An 18,021-nucleotide genomic window follows, 5' to 3' on the forward strand; every position below is an offset into this window, starting at 1 on the left:
TGTAAAATTGACATGCTATTATTACACTTATATATATTCTTATTTTTTTAATTTTTTTTATAATTCAAGAATATTATAAAATTCAAACTGTTTCATTTATATTTTACTTTGAATAAAGATAAAATAACATATTTAATACGTTTATTATATAATGACAATGATAATGTTATATTAAACTTGAAAAATTTATAATTATAAAATATTATTTTTAATTTACCATATCGAATTAAAATATAAACTTGTGCATCAGAGGAATTTAACACTAGTATATATAAAATTGAACAACAATAACAGTGAAAATTATAGTTTTTTATACGAACGCCAAATAAAGATACCAAGTAATTTCTTTTCATTTTTTTAAGAAGCATATGAAGTTGCTGAAGCTAGGCCCAAATCATGTTCAGAACTCTGAAAGTAAAGCCCAGATCTGTATCTTAAAGGGCCATCTGCACGAGAGCGGAAGGGTAGTTCCGTCTTTATAGACAAAACCCTAACCCTAATTAAAATGTTACATAGCTTCTATTTATACACAGAATTGAAAATCCAATTCCATTCATTCGACTGTGCAAGCTAGTTCTCGCAACTTCTCTCGTGTTCGTCAATGAGTTTGTGGCTTCAAACTTTTAAATGGCTTCTTGTTCAATCTACTTTTCTGTGCCGTTCGTTTGTTTTTTAAAATCTTTTTTTGAAGTTTTTGTGAAGGCGATGATGTTGAGAACTACCTATTTTATGAGGGAATGGAAAATCGTCCCTTGTGATTAGAAATTACCAATGGATCCTTCTGAGCCTTTTTACCACTTCAGATTTATGGTTATGTCTGCTTTTTGTTTCTTGAATTGTTTCAGCAGTTTTTGGTTTTCTTTTCATTTTTAACTTGTTCAGATTTTGAAATTGAGATAGCCATTGATGTGATGATATCTTGTTTCCGAATTTACGAGTGTGGACTATAAACAATCAGACTACAATTATCTGATCAATGGTTACGCCTACTTAAGAAAACCATTTCTTTTTCTTCAAAATTTCTTGGCATTTTCTTTATTTTTTACTTAATTAACATTGTCATTCATACTGGAAATTGATTTTCCTACTCTAACTTTTTGTCCTTTTTTTTAATTTAAACAAAGAGGGGAATTTAAAAGAATCAATGTTGAGGATTCAGTCATTCACAGGAATCTATTCTCTCCCATGATACAATCTTATAAGAACAAACAATATGGCTTCCAAACATCTGAAGGGAATTATTGGATGAGAATGAAATGTTTAGAATAATACCAAAATCAAATGGTAGGAAGCCATTTGAATTTATCAAAGCTAACTTTTGGTGCACAGAGAAAAAAAAAAAAGAGAACTATGAATACAAGGACCCGTACATCACTTGGATGTTCAGACAAAAAGAAAAAAACATAATTTATCATTGTAAAGGTTTATTGGGGGGAAACTCATTAGATTATCGGATCCTATTTTTTAAAAACACTTGATTAATCCGGTTCCATCTCCAGATAAAAAACAGTGGGTTAATAAGAAAAACGGACCTGATTAATATGGCTTAGTTTATATATAAAGGTTTAGGTATCATGGGTTCTTGGGTATATATTAAAATTACCAATCAATTTATTAAAATAAATTGTGCAAAGCTTGATTCCAATAAAATTATTGTGCATCTATTAAAACAAAATATTTAAAATTTGTTACTAATAATAATTTTAACTTATGTTCTAAGAACCATGTTAGCTAAACCTTGTATATAAAAACACTTGATGATAGAAAAAACATGAATGGAGAGAAGCCACAAGACAGAATATATGTCAACTATTACTTGATAGATGTACTTTGTCTTCAATCTCCTTGCCACGAGTACACAATATTATTGATCTTAAATGAAGCGCTTCGTAATTCGTAAACCAAGGCAGGAGCTCCCAAGAGTGACATCACAATGATTTTTTTTTTCTTTTTAATTTTCTTTTACCCAATCAAGGTTTCAGTAAATGACTAAATGAGTTTTATTACCTGTTCCGCTCGATATATTTCTCATACTTCATATTATGTAAAACTAGAAAATTCTTAACGGAATTTTATTTAGACATGTAATCTAAATTCTGAAATGCCCTTAAAAGGCATGGGAGAGGAAGCGAAAAACCAAAAACATAACCATTCTTTCTCTCTTTTCTTTTTTCCTTTTTTGAAAATTCAGAATTCGGATTGAGATCTTTATAAAATTGACATACAAGAAGAAAAGAATCTTGACATCCGCGAGTACTTGAACATTACGCTTATCCTACACTACATCCACTTCCAACCGAAGCCAGTTTTAGGCTTTTAGGGAGCCTCTTCCTCTCTCTCTCTCTCTCTCTCAAAGGGACAATCCTTGTCATCAGGATGACACAATCAAATTCTACTGTACATCGGGAATATTAACGAGTGACGTAAAAAATAAAGTAAAAATCCTTCGAACTATATCATTTGTGAGCAGAGTAATCATCGTCTCTCGTCATGCCACTTTCTGTTTCCCTGCCTAGCAGGGTCCCAATGTCCAGAAGAACCACGCTGCCTTGACCAATCAGGCCTATGGTTTCTTCCATGCTGATTCACTCTGGACTCTGGGTAACTCCTACCAGGAACATACCTAGGATTTCTAGTTGGACTATTATCTGGGCTCCATGTTTCATATTGTTCCCTTGCTGCCTGATTGTTTCTATCCCAAGAAGGACCAGCCTGCATGGAACCCCCAACATATGCATTGTCATAGTAGTTTTGATTTCTATTGGAATGGTAACTGGATGATGGCACATCTTGCCTAACTCTCCAAGAATCTGAAACTTGACCTGGTTTTTCAATTTGTGGCGGTGGATAGGAATGTACACTGTTGCGGTATGAAGGTTCAGGGAAATGGGCTTGCTGAGAGGCCAAGTGTGCATGTCTTTGTTGTAGTTGTGTGGCTGAAAGTGAAGGGGTTGTTGAGGCCAACCTGAAGGATTGGGGAAATGAATTAGACAAACCGTCTTCAACACTCATATTAGGTACTGGTTTTACATTACTGGTGCCGTTGACCCGCATCGCTAAAGGTGAATGTGCGCCAGGTAAGTTAACTGAAGACGGATTTGTACTAGTTTTGTTCTTCATGGTTAAACCTATATCTGAGAGTGGTGTTTGTTGTACATGCAGAGAGGAAAGAGCGAGGGGTGGTTGCATCTCTGTCTCAGGTACAATAGTTGCCTGAGGCAGTGAATATGAAGAAACTACTGTGCTAGTGAATGGATTTGAAGATGGAAGCGCCATTGTTGGCTGCTGCCTTATTACTGTAGTGCCGATTGCTGGAACCTGAGATATTAAGTTGGTAGTTGCCACTGCAGGATAGCTTCTAGCTGGTGCTAAGCTTTGCCGTGAAAAGGGATTCTTTGGTGGCATTGTGCTCCATCCACTCTGAAAAGTTGTTAAAATTGGAAGCCGTCAGTAATACAGAAAAACCAATTTTCATTTTACTAGACATTTATGACTATATTAATGATTTAACTATTGTTTGCATGTTGAAATTGCAATAAAATAGTGAACGGCCGTTCATGCATTCTTGGTCAGTTAAAGGTTTTATTTTTTTTCAGCACCTCCCTATGAACATCAAAGCCCGAAGGCCAAAAATATAAGCAGAACTATTCCACGGGAACCCTATCAATACGAAATTCTGAGACTAAACCTATTGGTTATTATTTATTATTTGCTAGTATGGCACTTTTTACATGGCATCGAAGCACACCGTGGAACATAACAACTTGACCAAAACTCCCTCGGGGAAATGGGGAAGAACTAGGAAATAGAAATAATCAATTTGGAACTTCAATTTGGGCCACGATTGAAAAACCCATTTCGAGCTGAGATGGCTAAGTGGAGTGTGCATGGAACTGCAATGGAAGATATCAAACATGATAACATCTTTGACAAATAGTTGTAGTATGAACTCAAAGTCACGCACCGTTCTTGGATCACTTGAAGGAGTTGGTGAGGGGAGTGAAACTTCCACCTTCTCTGTGGGCTTTGCACTAATGTCATTTCCATGATTTGTATCATGTGTACCCAAGTTCATATCACCTCTCTTGATCATGTCAAGTACCTTCACGGTTTCCTCACTTGGGATGCTACCACCTTGTCCCGAAGTTAAGGCAAATACTAAGTCTGGATTTTTAAGTAACACTGCTAGCAGTTCCAAGTCAGGTTGAGCAGTATCAGCTACATTACTGGTTGAAGACGGTGTGGGTACGCCTTGAACAGCATGAGTTGCAACCTCATCAGGGGCAAATGCTAGTTCTGCACCATCAACATCCGGCAGCTGTTCAATGGGAATTTCCAGTGTCAAAGTGTCATCATAGTCCATCTCGAGGTCCCATGGCTCTTTGGGATTAGATGGTATCTCTTGGACAGTCTGATAAATAGTTTCCTTCTCCCTGCGGTTTCTGTTTTTCTGGACATCAACCTCTTTGCTATTTTCACCAGCACCAACACTCCATGTATCTCTGAGTTTCACTTCTGCAAAAAGGGAAACGGACCAAAAAAAAAAGGAAAGATTTGAAAACCAAGGAAAATGTGACTGAATAGTTGAAGAAAGCAATTGGTTAAATGAGTTAAACAAGTTAAACATGAACCACACAATAGGCAGCAAAAACAAAATGATTATGACAATTCCACTTCTCCAGGATTATTTCACAAAATTTAATGGTAGAGTAGATTCTAAAGAAGCATCCAATTAAACTTTTGGGGCTGCAATTGAATGATAAGCACCGCATCTACATACAATAATGAAAAATGAGAGACAGGAAAATTCCAACACCAAAGGCTACATTCTTGTAAAGAAAATGGTGGTAAAGATTCAATTGTCAATAACTGATTTCCATCTTATTTGACGATTACATTCATGAAATGCAAGATTCAGAACTTCCACAATTAACTTAGTAGTACAAACTCAAATGAAACCACCGCAGTCCTTCATGTGTTATCCAGAATTGGATATTAGGTTATAAATACACTACTATTATCTAAGTTGCCATTTCGAAAGGTGTAGCCATACACCAGAGTGCAGCATAGACATCATCCGATTGACAAGCAGTTGGTATTTAAATTTTACAGTCCTTAAATATTACAGCCAACAAAAATAAGCTCATACATGCCAATCACGTCTCAAACTACATTAGCACTGCGTTTCATTTAATTATGGCAGGGAATATTTATTTTACAACATACCCAGAGTTCAAAACCTTGCAAAAATATCAGTAACAACTTGCACAATTCATACTCCATAACCTAGGCTGCTCTGTAGAATAATATGTAAAGAAGATGCAATGACTAAAATCACAAACTCCTTGACACCATTGATAAATAACAATGCTCTACCCAAATATGTGATTATGATTACAAATTACAGAATAAAATTGCCACTTCCAAAATGTAAGGTTTTCAAGGATTCTACAACCAATGCTTCAGATTGATTTAACTCGTCAATATCAAATCGATAAATAGAATTCTAGAGGGCGGATATAATAATAAAATTAACTTTTTAAAGTGGTGTTCTCAAGCATAACTATGGTCTATGGTGAATTTTTTGAGCGGGGGAGGGATGTTGGACAGTTAAAACCGCAGTTATATTTTGTGAAATTCAGAATTGTAGAAATCTTTTGTTCGGCTGAGGAACATCCAACTATTTCTGTCACTACTATACAACAGAGATCAGAATCAGGTATCGATTCAAGTGAAGCATGGCAATTCCCCATTGATTTTTCCCAATACTGCGAAAAAGTTATAATAGCATTAATACCGTATCGCAGTCCAAACCAAATTCATATAAATTTGATTTCCACATGGCCATGGCAAAGGTGCAAAGGAATAGAGCACATATAATTCTTATGCATATGATATTCTTTTACTTCAACTTTTGATATTAATGTTATTGCGTTAAGAGTATTGGAAGAATGATCATAAGGCTATTGCAAATTTGTTAAACTGGTCCTTCGTCACTCCGATGGCCTTTTTGGCATTTATAATTTAGTATAACTCTTAATATTCAATTATCAGCAAACGAGAAATCATGCTCAATCTTCGTTACAGATTTAGGACAGTCACCACTTTAGCACAAGTGTGCAGAAGAGGTGTGGTAAAATGTTTAATTTGAACCAGTGGCCGATGTTTGGGCAATCATTAAGGATCCTGAAATCCTCATAAGAATCTGAGTTAGTAATCGAACCTCAAATCCAAGAGACAGATCTGTACAAGCAATCTTTGTTAATCTCTTGAAAACATAGTAGAATTGTTTGAGTATATACTTTATACAACTGCCCAAAACACCAATATTAGTTACAGAGAATGAGGTTAGACCATAATTCTTGGTGTACTTATATAAGGCTGGAAGCGGAGGAAAAGGGGAAGGTTCAGTAAAGAGTTAGCCTAGAAAAAACATCTGAATCTCCCTCCAAGAACATGAGCTGAGATTCAGCTAAGACAAACCTCTTTTAAACTCAGTATTAGGAAACCCCGAAATGTGGTCTGTTCCCATTGTGTTCCATATTTTCTTTTCCCCCAAGCTGTCCAAGTGTTTAAGCAATTTTTCTATCCAAATATTATAGGCATATAATTGAGGGAACCAATAAAAAAGTTGCAAATGTACCTGCTGGTGTCTTCCATGGGATTTGCACCCTCTTGCACTTCTCCCACACTGGTTCATTTGCATCCGTTCTAGGTTTAGAATAAGATGTTTCCAGCCTATTAGTGGCCTTACTAGAGGGAAGCAATGAGGTCCTTTTATCATCTTCAATTCTGGGTGGAACAGGAACTTTAGCAGAGCAAGCTGCAATACTGGCCTGATTTGTCTGATGCTTATGCAAACCATCGATCTTCACATTTTTATTTTCCTTGGAAGACCCATTTTTTGCATACTTACTCTGCATGAATAAAGCACGCATTTTTGCTTTCTGTATATCATCAGCAGACATAGGACGACCTTGATTTATAGGGGCTACTCTTGTCGCCTGTGGGCTTCTGGTCACTGATTTTTGGCCTGGCTGTTCCACCAGTTGCACTTTTCTGCGCTCTCTAGGGCCATTTGATTCTGTTAGGGGTTAAGGATATGAAAAGTGAAGAAGTCTGTATTTTGAATGACCCAACAACAAGCATTACCAACTGGCAGGTTTGTTAAACTTCCATTGGAATATGAAGATTTTAAATCATTAATTTTATATTTGAAAAGTATGCCAGTTTGTCCTCTAATAATAATGTTATGTCATAAAAAATAGTCAAAAACTTATATTTTGCAAGTTCAAAATGACATTTGATGACCAAAAATTATCATTTGAGGACATAGTTAATGTTATTAATCTTTTAGGGTTACAAATTCATACTCAAGAAAATCAAAAGGCACGAACTGAAGGTTTAACCAAATTTAATTTATGAGCCACCCATCATCATTCAAGCCCTCCGCCCCTCCTCCCCTCATTCTTATATTTCTTGTGTGATCTAAAACACTTGTGGTTATGGATGGAAATCTGTCAGCATTCTGCCCAACCCAAAAGGGAAAAACAGAAGAAGTTCACAAGAATAAGTCAACCCAAAAGAAAACAAAGATCCATGGATACGAGATGAAGAAACACCAAGAGCAAGCTTCTTATTAGAATCATCTGAGCTGGATGGCAACAATTTCACAGCGTGGGAAGATTCCAGTTTCCTGAACAAATAGGGAAACAAAGGTGAGTACTAAGTGATGTTAATTAAACAGATATGGCCAAACAATCATACACTCGACTCAGGATTATTGGCACAAATACTCATGGGAATAAAAATAACTGAATGCAATAAAGCAAGCAGCCACAACCTATACACACCTGAAATTATCTGAATGATCATTAGAGAGAGCAAGAATGTCTTCCTGAAAACAAGAATGAATTATTAAGAAAAAATGAAAAGCCAAAGTCAGACAAAATGTGTCTCTGAGAAAACACTTACATGGACATTCATATTTGAATCCCATGATTCAGAGCCCATAATTTGACCAATACTGCACGGATGAGAATATACAGTTGAGAAAGGAGGTTCAACAAATTCTGCATGGAAAAAGAAAACAATACACAATCTTGCCTTTGAGAGAACATTTTATCTTTTTGACCATCATTAGAAAGTTTAACGCCATTGGGTTTCTTCATTGCTTGGTCCCTTGCTAATAATTTGCTCCACTTCGATAACAAAACCCTTGCCCTGTTTGATATATCTGATCCTCAAATCAGTGAGATTATAATTCACAAACTTTATCAAGTGAGCACAACTATTGGCTAAGAAAACAAAAAGCTGCAGTTCTCCAAAATTTATATTTAAAGTTATTTACGGGCACTAAGTGTGAGATCATGTATGTTATTAACTTTCATATTAATCAACCTTAAAATGAATTCTGTAGCTCAAATACTAAACCTAACATATCTTATCTCTTAAGTAACTGGTTGTCAAGAAAGAGATGGGAGCTACCTTAAAGGAAAAATTAGATTTAATTGTCAACTCATCCCCCACCTTCAATATCAATAATACCATTAACAACCCTCTGTACTAGAGCAAAATATTTAGCAGGTCTAGAACAAGATATGTAAGGCAGTTATCAGTACCAAATCTTTCTACTACATAATAAGCTATCAAACCACCACATTCAGATGCAATCTACAGATAATATAAGGCCAAACTAAGGCATTCAGAAAGGTGAGAGCATTGAGGGAAAATCATAATGCCGGATGGGCACTCGGACAGGAAGAGCAAAAAGTACACCTGATGTCCTGTAGAACCGCAATCTATTAACACACGGCAATATAGCTGATATGTGTGTAGGAAGGGCTTTGTGTAAAGGCAAATGACAAAGAACCTGAAAACCAGTTAACCAAAGAGTGATATTATTTAGTTATGTGTGAATTGAAACAAAGCAAACACTTAACCGCAGGATCCAAATTTACTTTCAAGATAAGAAGGAGGACACTTGTTTGCTCTTCAACAGCTGCTACACTCAACCAAGTTGCTAAAATCATCACACCTCCTCTGGTCAGAAACCTAAAAGCATACAGCACAGAAAGTCAGACACTATATAAGAAAATGTAAATAATTAAAATCCAACATTACTAAACCATTTTAGAAAAGTTAATAATGTACCACAACAACACTGAAAAGTTCTGTATTGTCAATATCCACTCCATCAGTTTCTCCTGCCCAGAAAATGACTCCTCCTTCTCCATTAGACTAAAAATATTATCAACGAATTTCTTATCTAAGTCATCTAGGTCAGACAAAGCTGCATCCTGCGTTGAACAAGATGCGCCTTCAGCATTGCTGGGCATGATAGAATTTAAGGGAGCTGGATTTATTGGTCTCATAGGATCAGAGTTTATTAGCTCATCCTGAGGTTCTTCACAAGAATTAGATTTTAATGCTTTCTCCCTTGACGACAGAACAAATCTCCTCACTCTAGAGCGTTGACCATTGAAAAAGTCACGCACCTAAAACCAAAGTGCAAAAACTTGTAAAAATTAATACACAGCAGGAATGGTGGAATATGTAATAAAAAATATAAATAAATTAGAAAGAAACAAAGAGCAATTATATGAAACAGGAGGTGCTATGAACACCTGTGTTACTGTGACACCAAATAAAGCACTAATCTCTCGAGATTCTTTCTTGCTAATTGCATCCTTAATAGAAAAAACAGATTGCATGTAATTAACGGCCTTCGGATTTAATAAATCCCTTGGTCTTTTACCTGAAAATGGATTTAGCTTGAAACATTAGACATGAAACAAGCAGGCAGGGGAAAGGTTTGAAACAATCACTAAAGATTAGCTGAAGGTTAACTCGAATTAACTCAAACATGTATGAGAAAGAAACAATAACCAAGCTACATGTGAAAGATATAACTTAAAATCCAACTATGAGAATGCAAGAAACTTACCGATCTTTATTGAAAGAGCACCAGCTGCCTGCACAAAACACGACGAAGAAAAAAAGGTCAAAATATCATATTAGGAAAGCACAAGATCAAATTTATAGCTGAAGTATATATCTAACTAAAGAGCATTGAATTTCAGCGGCAGAAATATTGAAACACGATCACAATGCACTAAGAGGTTTTAGCTCTTAGCTGATCAACAGCTAATATCATTGCACTGCCATAATTTATCCACAAATAATTAAAATAAAGCGATAAAGAAACAGATACATAGTTAACAGAAGCATAGAAAGCACACCATTTCTTGAGAGAGAGGATTGACGCCGGTGAGTTTGCATTGCGTGACGACGATTTCCTGAAACTGATCGATCTGGCTGTGGAAGAGGTCTCTCTGCGAAGCCAAGAACCTCTGCAACGACTCGGCGGAGTTCCCAATCGGAAGCTCAAGGAAATCGTCGTTCGGGAAGTCCATCGTCGAAGATTGAGCTTCCTTCGCCGTGAATGTGTAGCTACACACATTCAACAAGATTGAATCCCAGAGCTTCTCCCCTGTGGTTGCCGCTGGGGAACCGAAGTTAGGGTTTGGGTTTCAACCGAATCCTAGAGAGAGAAAGTGAGATAGAGGACTGGGTCCGATGAGAGAGAATTAGGCCATGTTCGGATACCGCTGAATTTCATGTAGCTAATTTTGACGTCGATTAATTAAAAGTTAAAACGAATTAATACTCGTATCTGAACTTGCACTCTCCATTTAATTTCGAAAGTTTTAATTATCTCTATTTAATTTTTAAAGTTTATAAACATAATTTATATTAGTTTTTGGAATTATTTTAAACAATATTATATATTTAAGTTATTTTTTAATTAAATTTAATTAAGTTAGCTTAATATAATAAAATTTAGTTATGAATAATATTATTCTAAATTTTATTATTTAATTTAATTGAATTTAGTTTATAAAAATATTTAGATGTATAATATTATTTTTATTTGTAATGTTTGTATGTTAAAAATTATCGAATAATACTATATATTTTAATTTTGTTATAAATCAAATCAAATCGAGTTAAATAATAAAATTTAGAAGAATAAAGTATATTTTTTGTCTTTTAAATTTGACAAAAGTTTTAAAAATATCCCTAAACTTTATTTTGTTTTAATTTTGTCTCAAAAGTTTTCGATTTGCATCAAATATATACTTGACGGCTAAATTTTCAAAAAATTTAAGATAATCTAATAATAATGTATGAAAATTATGCTTGATTTGCTTGTGTTGAGGGTTGTTCCTATGAAATTGTTGTTGAATCGATCTTAAATTTTTTGAAAAATTAGCTGTCAAAGGTATATTTGATATAAATCGAAAACTTTTGAGACAAAATTGAAACAAAATAAAACTTAGGAGTATTTTTAAAACTTTTGTCAAACTTTAAGAACAAAAAATATACTTTACACAATTTAAAATAATGTTAGTTATAAATTAATTTTGTTATGTTAGTCTAACATACTAAAACCTGTACAATTATGCAATTTTGATTTTAAGGACTAAATAAAGACGATTAAAAATTTTTCATTCATTCTTTTTTCTTTGAGATTTTTTTTTTCATTTTTCGACCATGTACCGTTGGATAAATAGCTTCAGTGTAATGCTTTTGGGAAATTCTCACCTTTTATTATGCTGTCCTGCTTTTGGATATCTTTATATTTCATTTTTCAATGATTAATGAAATATAGCCTACTATCTTTAAAAAAAAATGATTAAAATTTTTGAGACTAAATTAAGACTATATAAATTTAAGTACTAAATTGAGAATTATCTACAAAACAAACTATACTTTTTAAGCCTTTTGTATTACAAAGTTAATTTTATGCCTCTATGTATTAATTGAAAAGTAATCTGAGATTGCATTTTAATTTGGGAATGAATATTGTAATTTTTATTTTAAAAACATCATTTTTGTTTTTTAAATTTATATAGATATATAATGTAAAAATATTATGTGTAGAATGACACTATAAAAAAATAAAAGTAACATTATTATTTTTTTTAAGTTTATTGTATAAAATTAAAGATTACTCGCTTATAATAAATTATCAGTAAAGATGAGTTTAATTTTGATGTGGTAAGTTTTACAATCATATTTATTTTTTTATGATCATTTACAAGTTAATGTGAAAAGTAGTTATTTTGGTTGATGTGCCGTTATATAATTGGATGTACATGTAAAACTACTTTACACTGACAGTATATCAAAATTAAATTCATAAAATATTATTAAAGATATTATAATTTTTTACTTATATATATATATATGAGTAATTCTAACAAATTAAGATGTCTTTATATACAAGAATAAGAATGGAGTTTTTTTTTTTAATATTTGTACGTAATTTTAAAATATTCTTCTTATTTAATTCGTATAATTTTATCTTTAATGATTGAAATACACTTTAATTCTATACTTTACATTAGTTCTATCTTTAATTCTATTTGATGTGTTGTATTAATTCTCTCTTATTAATAATATTAAAATAATTCAATAAGGGATAATATTACAACATAAGGATTAGCTAACAAGTGTATTTAAAGATTTGTTTAAGAATATTAATATAATAAGTTTGTATTGAAAAATGAAACATTTAAAATTTTCAATATGTGTTGCACATTTAACGGAAAAAAAAACTTTAAAATTTTTTATAGAAATATCCCTTGTCAACAAAATCCTAAAACATAATCTGATCATCAAACACAAACACTGACTACATGATTTCGAGTTTAGAACAGCTGAACAAGAAAGATACTCTTATGCAGAGTAAAAGCCATGTTTGTGGGGCTCCTCTTTTTTTTTTTTTAATATATGTTACAATAAGATCTCTGTATTCTATGTATGGTATGAATATGTATTGAGTACAGCCCTTAGAAGTTAGAACAATTTTAAAGCATATAACGCGTTGAAAGTAAAATTAAACTTTATTTCCAAATAAACTTGATACAAATTAAGACAATATTTTGTCACACTATCTGCTCACTAGAATATACAATAATTATGGGGAAGTTGTAGATATCTTACACTCCCCAATATTTGACTCTCTTCTCATTTTGATCAGACAAGGCGAACCAAACGGGCAAAGAATATTATTATAGCTAGCTCTGTACATTAAAAATCAGAGCAGGCAATCTGGTAGTGTCAAAATTCAATATTGAATGCCCGAAACTGTCCCAGGCCCTTCCAACAGAGGAGGGAGGGAAGGGAGTGCAAGTGCCCTACACTTGCTGGTTGCTACTCTCATTTATTCTGTGTAGATTACAAGGGAGGAAAATTCTGCACTAAGGTAGCTTTCGGACAGTTACAGAGTTGGCCAACTAAATTGTAGCTTCATCTGAAGTTTGCATCAGTTGCTTAACCTGCAACCATAGATGATGCTCTCAAATTACAATACTCACATAACATACTAACATAACCATCCACTAAGACAGGAAAACAAAATAAATAAATGAATAATGAATATAAGTATGGAGAATAAGATGATCCTCAAAGGTAAAACTTGTAGAATTGTTGCAACGGTATAAATCATACCAAAGCATTTTTAGAACAGGAAGCTAAAAAATGCATGAGCAGAGACGGCGAACACAAAAAGATGCTAAGGGTTGTATTCCTACTCTTGTTCTCTTACAGGTTAACATTTTATCTCTAAAAAAAATAAGTAAAGTAACAGATAATATTGTTATCCGAATAAATCTAGTAATTAGGATTATAATGCACATTGATGATTTCCTATGGTAAAATCCATTTATAATCTTCTATAATGGGCTATAGAAATGACTGAAATTGAACTTTATAATAAAAAAAAGTAGCATTGCTACCTATATAATAGTTCCCCAAGCACAACACAAATAATAGTGCAAGCTTAACAGTAATATGATGCATTATGCAATGCCACTGATCAAGATGACAACATACCTGTCAGATTCTGCAAAAGGCAGCAACCAGCTTGCACAATGCCTAACTTGATCCTCTAATATTTATTCAAGTGAAGAAAGGAGAGATGAAATGCAATCAAGAGTCAGAGAGCCTTGACATCCACTTACTTACAACAAAATAATTTCACATGATCAGAAGCACTTGTATAAGTTGACAAACTGATGCGAACACAGCCAAAAGAGCCCATGAGAGAACCAGAAACAGGAGGGTCCAGTACTGTGTAGGAGCCCAAGAGAGTAAGGAAGCTGCCAGGGCGGACTCGAGACTACCATATGGGATAAGGTGTGTTGTAGGTGATTGTTATGAGTACATGATGGTAGTCTCGAGTCTACCCTAACAGCTTCCTTACTCTCTTGGGCTCTTGCACATTACTAGACCCTCCTGGTTCTGGTTCTCTCATGGAAACCATTGAGAACATCACCTGCTGAAAATTCTTGCCGTACATCGCACCTTTTCTATTTTCTGCTTGTTCTATATCAACAAGAAGAGTAAACAATATAGTTCTATGACTAATCCCAAATTTGTACAAGATAACCTGCAAATAAGTTAAAATCTAATCAGAAAAATTATGGCCACATACACGAACATGTTCATGTATTAATAAAAGAGAAGGGCTCACTTTAGTCAGACTCTGTTTGACTTTAATTCCTGTAGAGAGACTGGACAAGAGGATAAAGTGCAGTTCCCAACAGTAGAAGGATAATCACAGTTAATCGAAGAACCCATAAATCTCTCTCCAGCACTTATAACTTTACATATTTACATATTGAAGAAATAAGAATTCCTCCAGAATGAGAACAGAACAAACGAAGGCAACTAATTTCAAATTGCCACGTCTGCCTATATGTAGCATCATTTGACACATCAAAGCATCTAAAGATCGGCTTTACAGCACCTGACTTCTGAATCCCAAAGCCACCACAGTATCTCAGGGTTTACCAAAGCTTCCATTCTTGAACACGACAAAAAGCAGCTAAATTCCCCTGACCGTAAATTGACACTTCCCTTTCACTGTGTATGGCAACAGATCTATATACAACACTAACTTCACGAGTTGGCAAGAATGCTTTGAGATTCAACATAGCCTTTCCCCATCATAATTGGGTTTTAGATGATCTCTGCACAGTGAAGGTTCTAAATATGATCAAGAAACGCACTTGTCATGGCCCACAATTTCATAATTAACTTGACCCTCAACGATTGTTGGCTTCCACGGCAATCCGTACCAAACGTAGCAAACCCTCCACATCTTGAAAGCTAAAATCAAGAGCCTTCTTAATAGAGCAGATACCTCCTGCTTTCTTGTCCATGCCTGGACTAGAATTAGCAGCTGCAAAAGCATTCCATGATTTCCTAGAGGCTTCCATGGCAAAATTAACATCCTGAGCCTGCAATTGATACATGTCGTTTATTTCAATATCAATCCGGACATATAACCCAACCCAGGGAATAAAAGAAACAACAATGTATGTAAGCTAGCACTGTAGCTGTGCCAATGTATGCTTTCAACAGCTTTCTTTACAAAAATTCCTTTAGGAATAATATAGACTTACAAAGTTGAGCAGCCGCACAAAATTTGGACGATTTCGTGCAGCAATAACATGGTTCCCAGCAACTTGGGGCGAATTTACACTCTTGGATAAGGCAACCTTATCAGCTGCTGTAGTGTTGTTAACATTGTCAACATCAGAGGCAGATGATGAAGGAGACTCACCTGACAAATGAAACAAAGTTCAAAACAAAGGAGAGACATCAGTCTATCCACATGATCAGCGGGAAAATACGTTTTAGGCTACTTGACATCAAATTAGCCATATACTTTCCGTTATTTTCTCTTTTGGAACTTCCTCAAAATGTCATTTACTTTCCTTCTCTATGCTGATGCATTCAATAACACACTACAGGCAAAGACATCTATATTCATGACTATGCCCTATGGAATTCTTCCGACATGGTCTTCTTATATATAGATATACGAAAGGAGGAATATTCAACATATATATGCTGAATCTTAACTTTGTATAGAGATGTGATTTGCAGGATGTCAAATAAAATTACAATGGAATGTGACAACTTCAACATGGAAGCATTATTGCACCTGCAAGTGAGTTGCATAATTCATTACCTAAAGGAACCATTTGTAGAGCTGTCTGGAGCTCATGTCGATCTCTGCTTGCACTACTGTGAGAAGAATATATAACCCTCATGTATGCCACCTCCATGCACTTGTAGGCCAAAGCAGCTGAAGCCATATCTTTTGATTTCTCATATTCATGGGCACAAAACCTATTAAGTGGAAAATATCATGACCATGATTAAAAACAGGATCCAATCATAAAAGGTTTACCAGAGTTGTATACAACATATAATCAACTTAAAATATTTAATGCAAAATACATTAGTGACATTTTGAGACATGTTTTCCACCTCAACCAATTTAAGTATAAATAATAAAGAGAATGGTAATACCAGTAATTAAAATAAGAGATAAAATAATCTTCAGAACAAACTAAAGCATGATGATGAAGATATTTTCTTACTCGCATAATTTTGCTGTGCTGCTATATATTTGAAGTGATTGGATTACATCACTGTGTTTAGCATGTTCATTGTTGCCAGATTCTAACAGAGAGGCTCCAAGAAGAAACTTGAGGGCTGCCTGGAAGTAGAGACTAGTGCCCTCCAGTGTGGATCCAGCATTCTGTATGATAAACCCAAAAATTTGAAGATAAGCAGCAAGAAGACCAAAAGAAATAAAACCATAGAAGGGAATATGTAAAACACCTTAAGACGATCAGCCAAATGCTTAAGATCTTTAGCTTCTTTCAAAGCATTGGTAGCAGCATGAGTATCCCTTCTAATTGGAGTAGGGGCATCAAGCTCCTTAGATCTGTGTCCATTAGGTACAGGATTTCTTGAACCAATTTGCTGAGTTCCATTTGATTATCAGATTTTTTTATTTGCTTTTTCGGCAACTTAGATGCATCATCAACTTTGGAAGGCTCAACTTTCACATCTCCATTTCCTTTAAGGAAACCAACAACTGGTCGTGGGCAATTACTTGATGGCTCAACTTGAGCTCCTCCAGAGGGCAACAATGACAAAGACTTCCCTTTTCCAATTACTTCTTTATCTGTTCTTTCTGAAAGAGGCCTCTTGAAGATGTTTCAGCATGACAGTCTGGCAACTGACTTGGAGTATTTAGTGCCTCCTTTTGTTTACGGCATCTGTACAACTTCTTGAAAGTCGACCCCTTATTGAAATTCTCTTTTTTGCTACTCTCCTTCCCTGAAAGATCTTTCTGCCAGCATGTTATTCTCACTTTGATCAGGCTTGACCAGACTCTCTGGATTAACTTTGCCATCATTTGTTTTGCCTCTGTTATTGAATAGGAGACTAGTATTCTTGACAGTTTCTGCAGGATTTTCTGACTTACAGCTCTCCTTGTTGCCCTTCACATCTGATTCAGCATTGTTCTTCAGGATTCTAGACACATTAGCACAATATGTATCAGTCCTGTCTTCACATTGATTCTTGATCTGCTCTTTAATAGGATAAGTACCATCTGAGAAACAGTGCCACACCACTATTGGTATGAAATGGCCAGTTTATTTGAGCTTAGGTTTAGCAACTGATGTAATGATTAACACCCTTATTCTGAAAATCAGACTTATGGACCATTGTGAAAGATTTGTCCTTCCTAGCTGCTCCAGATCGATCACTTCCACCCTCTTCAGCATCTGAGAATCTTCTTGGGACTATCCACAACGGCAGTATCATGAGACTCATCTTTCCCCGCAGCTTCCCTAGGTTGGAAATTTATCTGTATAAAACTCTCATAGGCGAGAAGAAACTGATTCCACAGTGAGCCTTCACTTCTGCAAGCTGGCTTTGGTTTTATGGAGCCAGAAACGCTATAGAAGAACTGGAAAGTGGTGGCTACAGAGCCTGCGCTGATCCCCCACGTCCCTTTTAAACTGTCCATTACATCCAAGCTCACATGTGAACTTCCCAGGATTTTGCCTGACATTTATGGTTTTTCATATGACCAACTCTTTTGTCAGTTCGAACACTGCCTTTACTGCTACTTTGATTCTC

The 18,021-nt window shown here is 34.8% G+C and overlaps 1 protein-coding gene, 2 non-coding genes and 1 pseudogene across 3 annotated transcripts; 2 read left to right on the forward strand and 2 right to left on the reverse strand.

Moving 5' to 3' along the window:
• Positions 1–696: 696 nt before the first annotated feature.
• LOC112700622 (small nucleolar RNA R41) lies at positions 697–793 on the forward strand. Its single transcript, XR_003153528.1, has one exon. It is a non-coding gene; the product is annotated as a small nucleolar RNA R41 (small nucleolar RNA).
• A 108-nt stretch (positions 794–901) lies between these two features.
• Positions 902–979, forward strand: LOC112700626 (small nucleolar RNA Z155). The gene has a single exon (XR_003153532.1). It is a non-coding gene; the product is annotated as a small nucleolar RNA Z155 (small nucleolar RNA).
• A 1,166-nt stretch (positions 980–2,145) lies between these two features.
• Positions 2,146–10,639, reverse strand: LOC112695824 (homeobox protein LUMINIDEPENDENS). Its single transcript, XM_072196642.1, has 13 exons — positions 10,242–10,639; positions 9,947–9,974; positions 9,627–9,757; positions 9,154–9,497; positions 8,961–9,054; positions 8,779–8,872; positions 8,107–8,236; positions 7,975–8,026; positions 7,854–7,897; positions 7,608–7,696; positions 6,644–7,084; positions 3,965–4,515; positions 2,146–3,420 (listed from the first exon to the last, which is right to left on the reverse strand). The coding sequence occupies exons 1-13, from the start codon at positions 10,413–10,415 to the stop codon at positions 2,476–2,478; spliced, it is 3,117 nt and encodes a 1,038-aa protein (XP_072052743.1). The 5' UTR covers positions 10,416–10,639; the 3' UTR covers positions 2,146–2,475.
• Positions 10,640–12,892: 2,253 nt separating this feature from the next.
• LOC112695825 (cysteine-tryptophan domain-containing zinc finger protein 3-like) lies at positions 12,893–17,044 on the reverse strand (annotated as a pseudogene).
• Positions 17,045–18,021: the final 977 nt, after the last annotated feature.

The sequence above is a fragment of the Arachis hypogaea genome, chromosome 6 (assembly GCF_003086295.3).
Source record: "Arachis hypogaea cultivar Tifrunner chromosome 6, arahy.Tifrunner.gnm2.J5K5, whole genome shotgun sequence".
Lineage (NCBI taxonomy): Eukaryota > Viridiplantae > Streptophyta > Magnoliopsida > Fabales > Fabaceae > Arachis > Arachis hypogaea.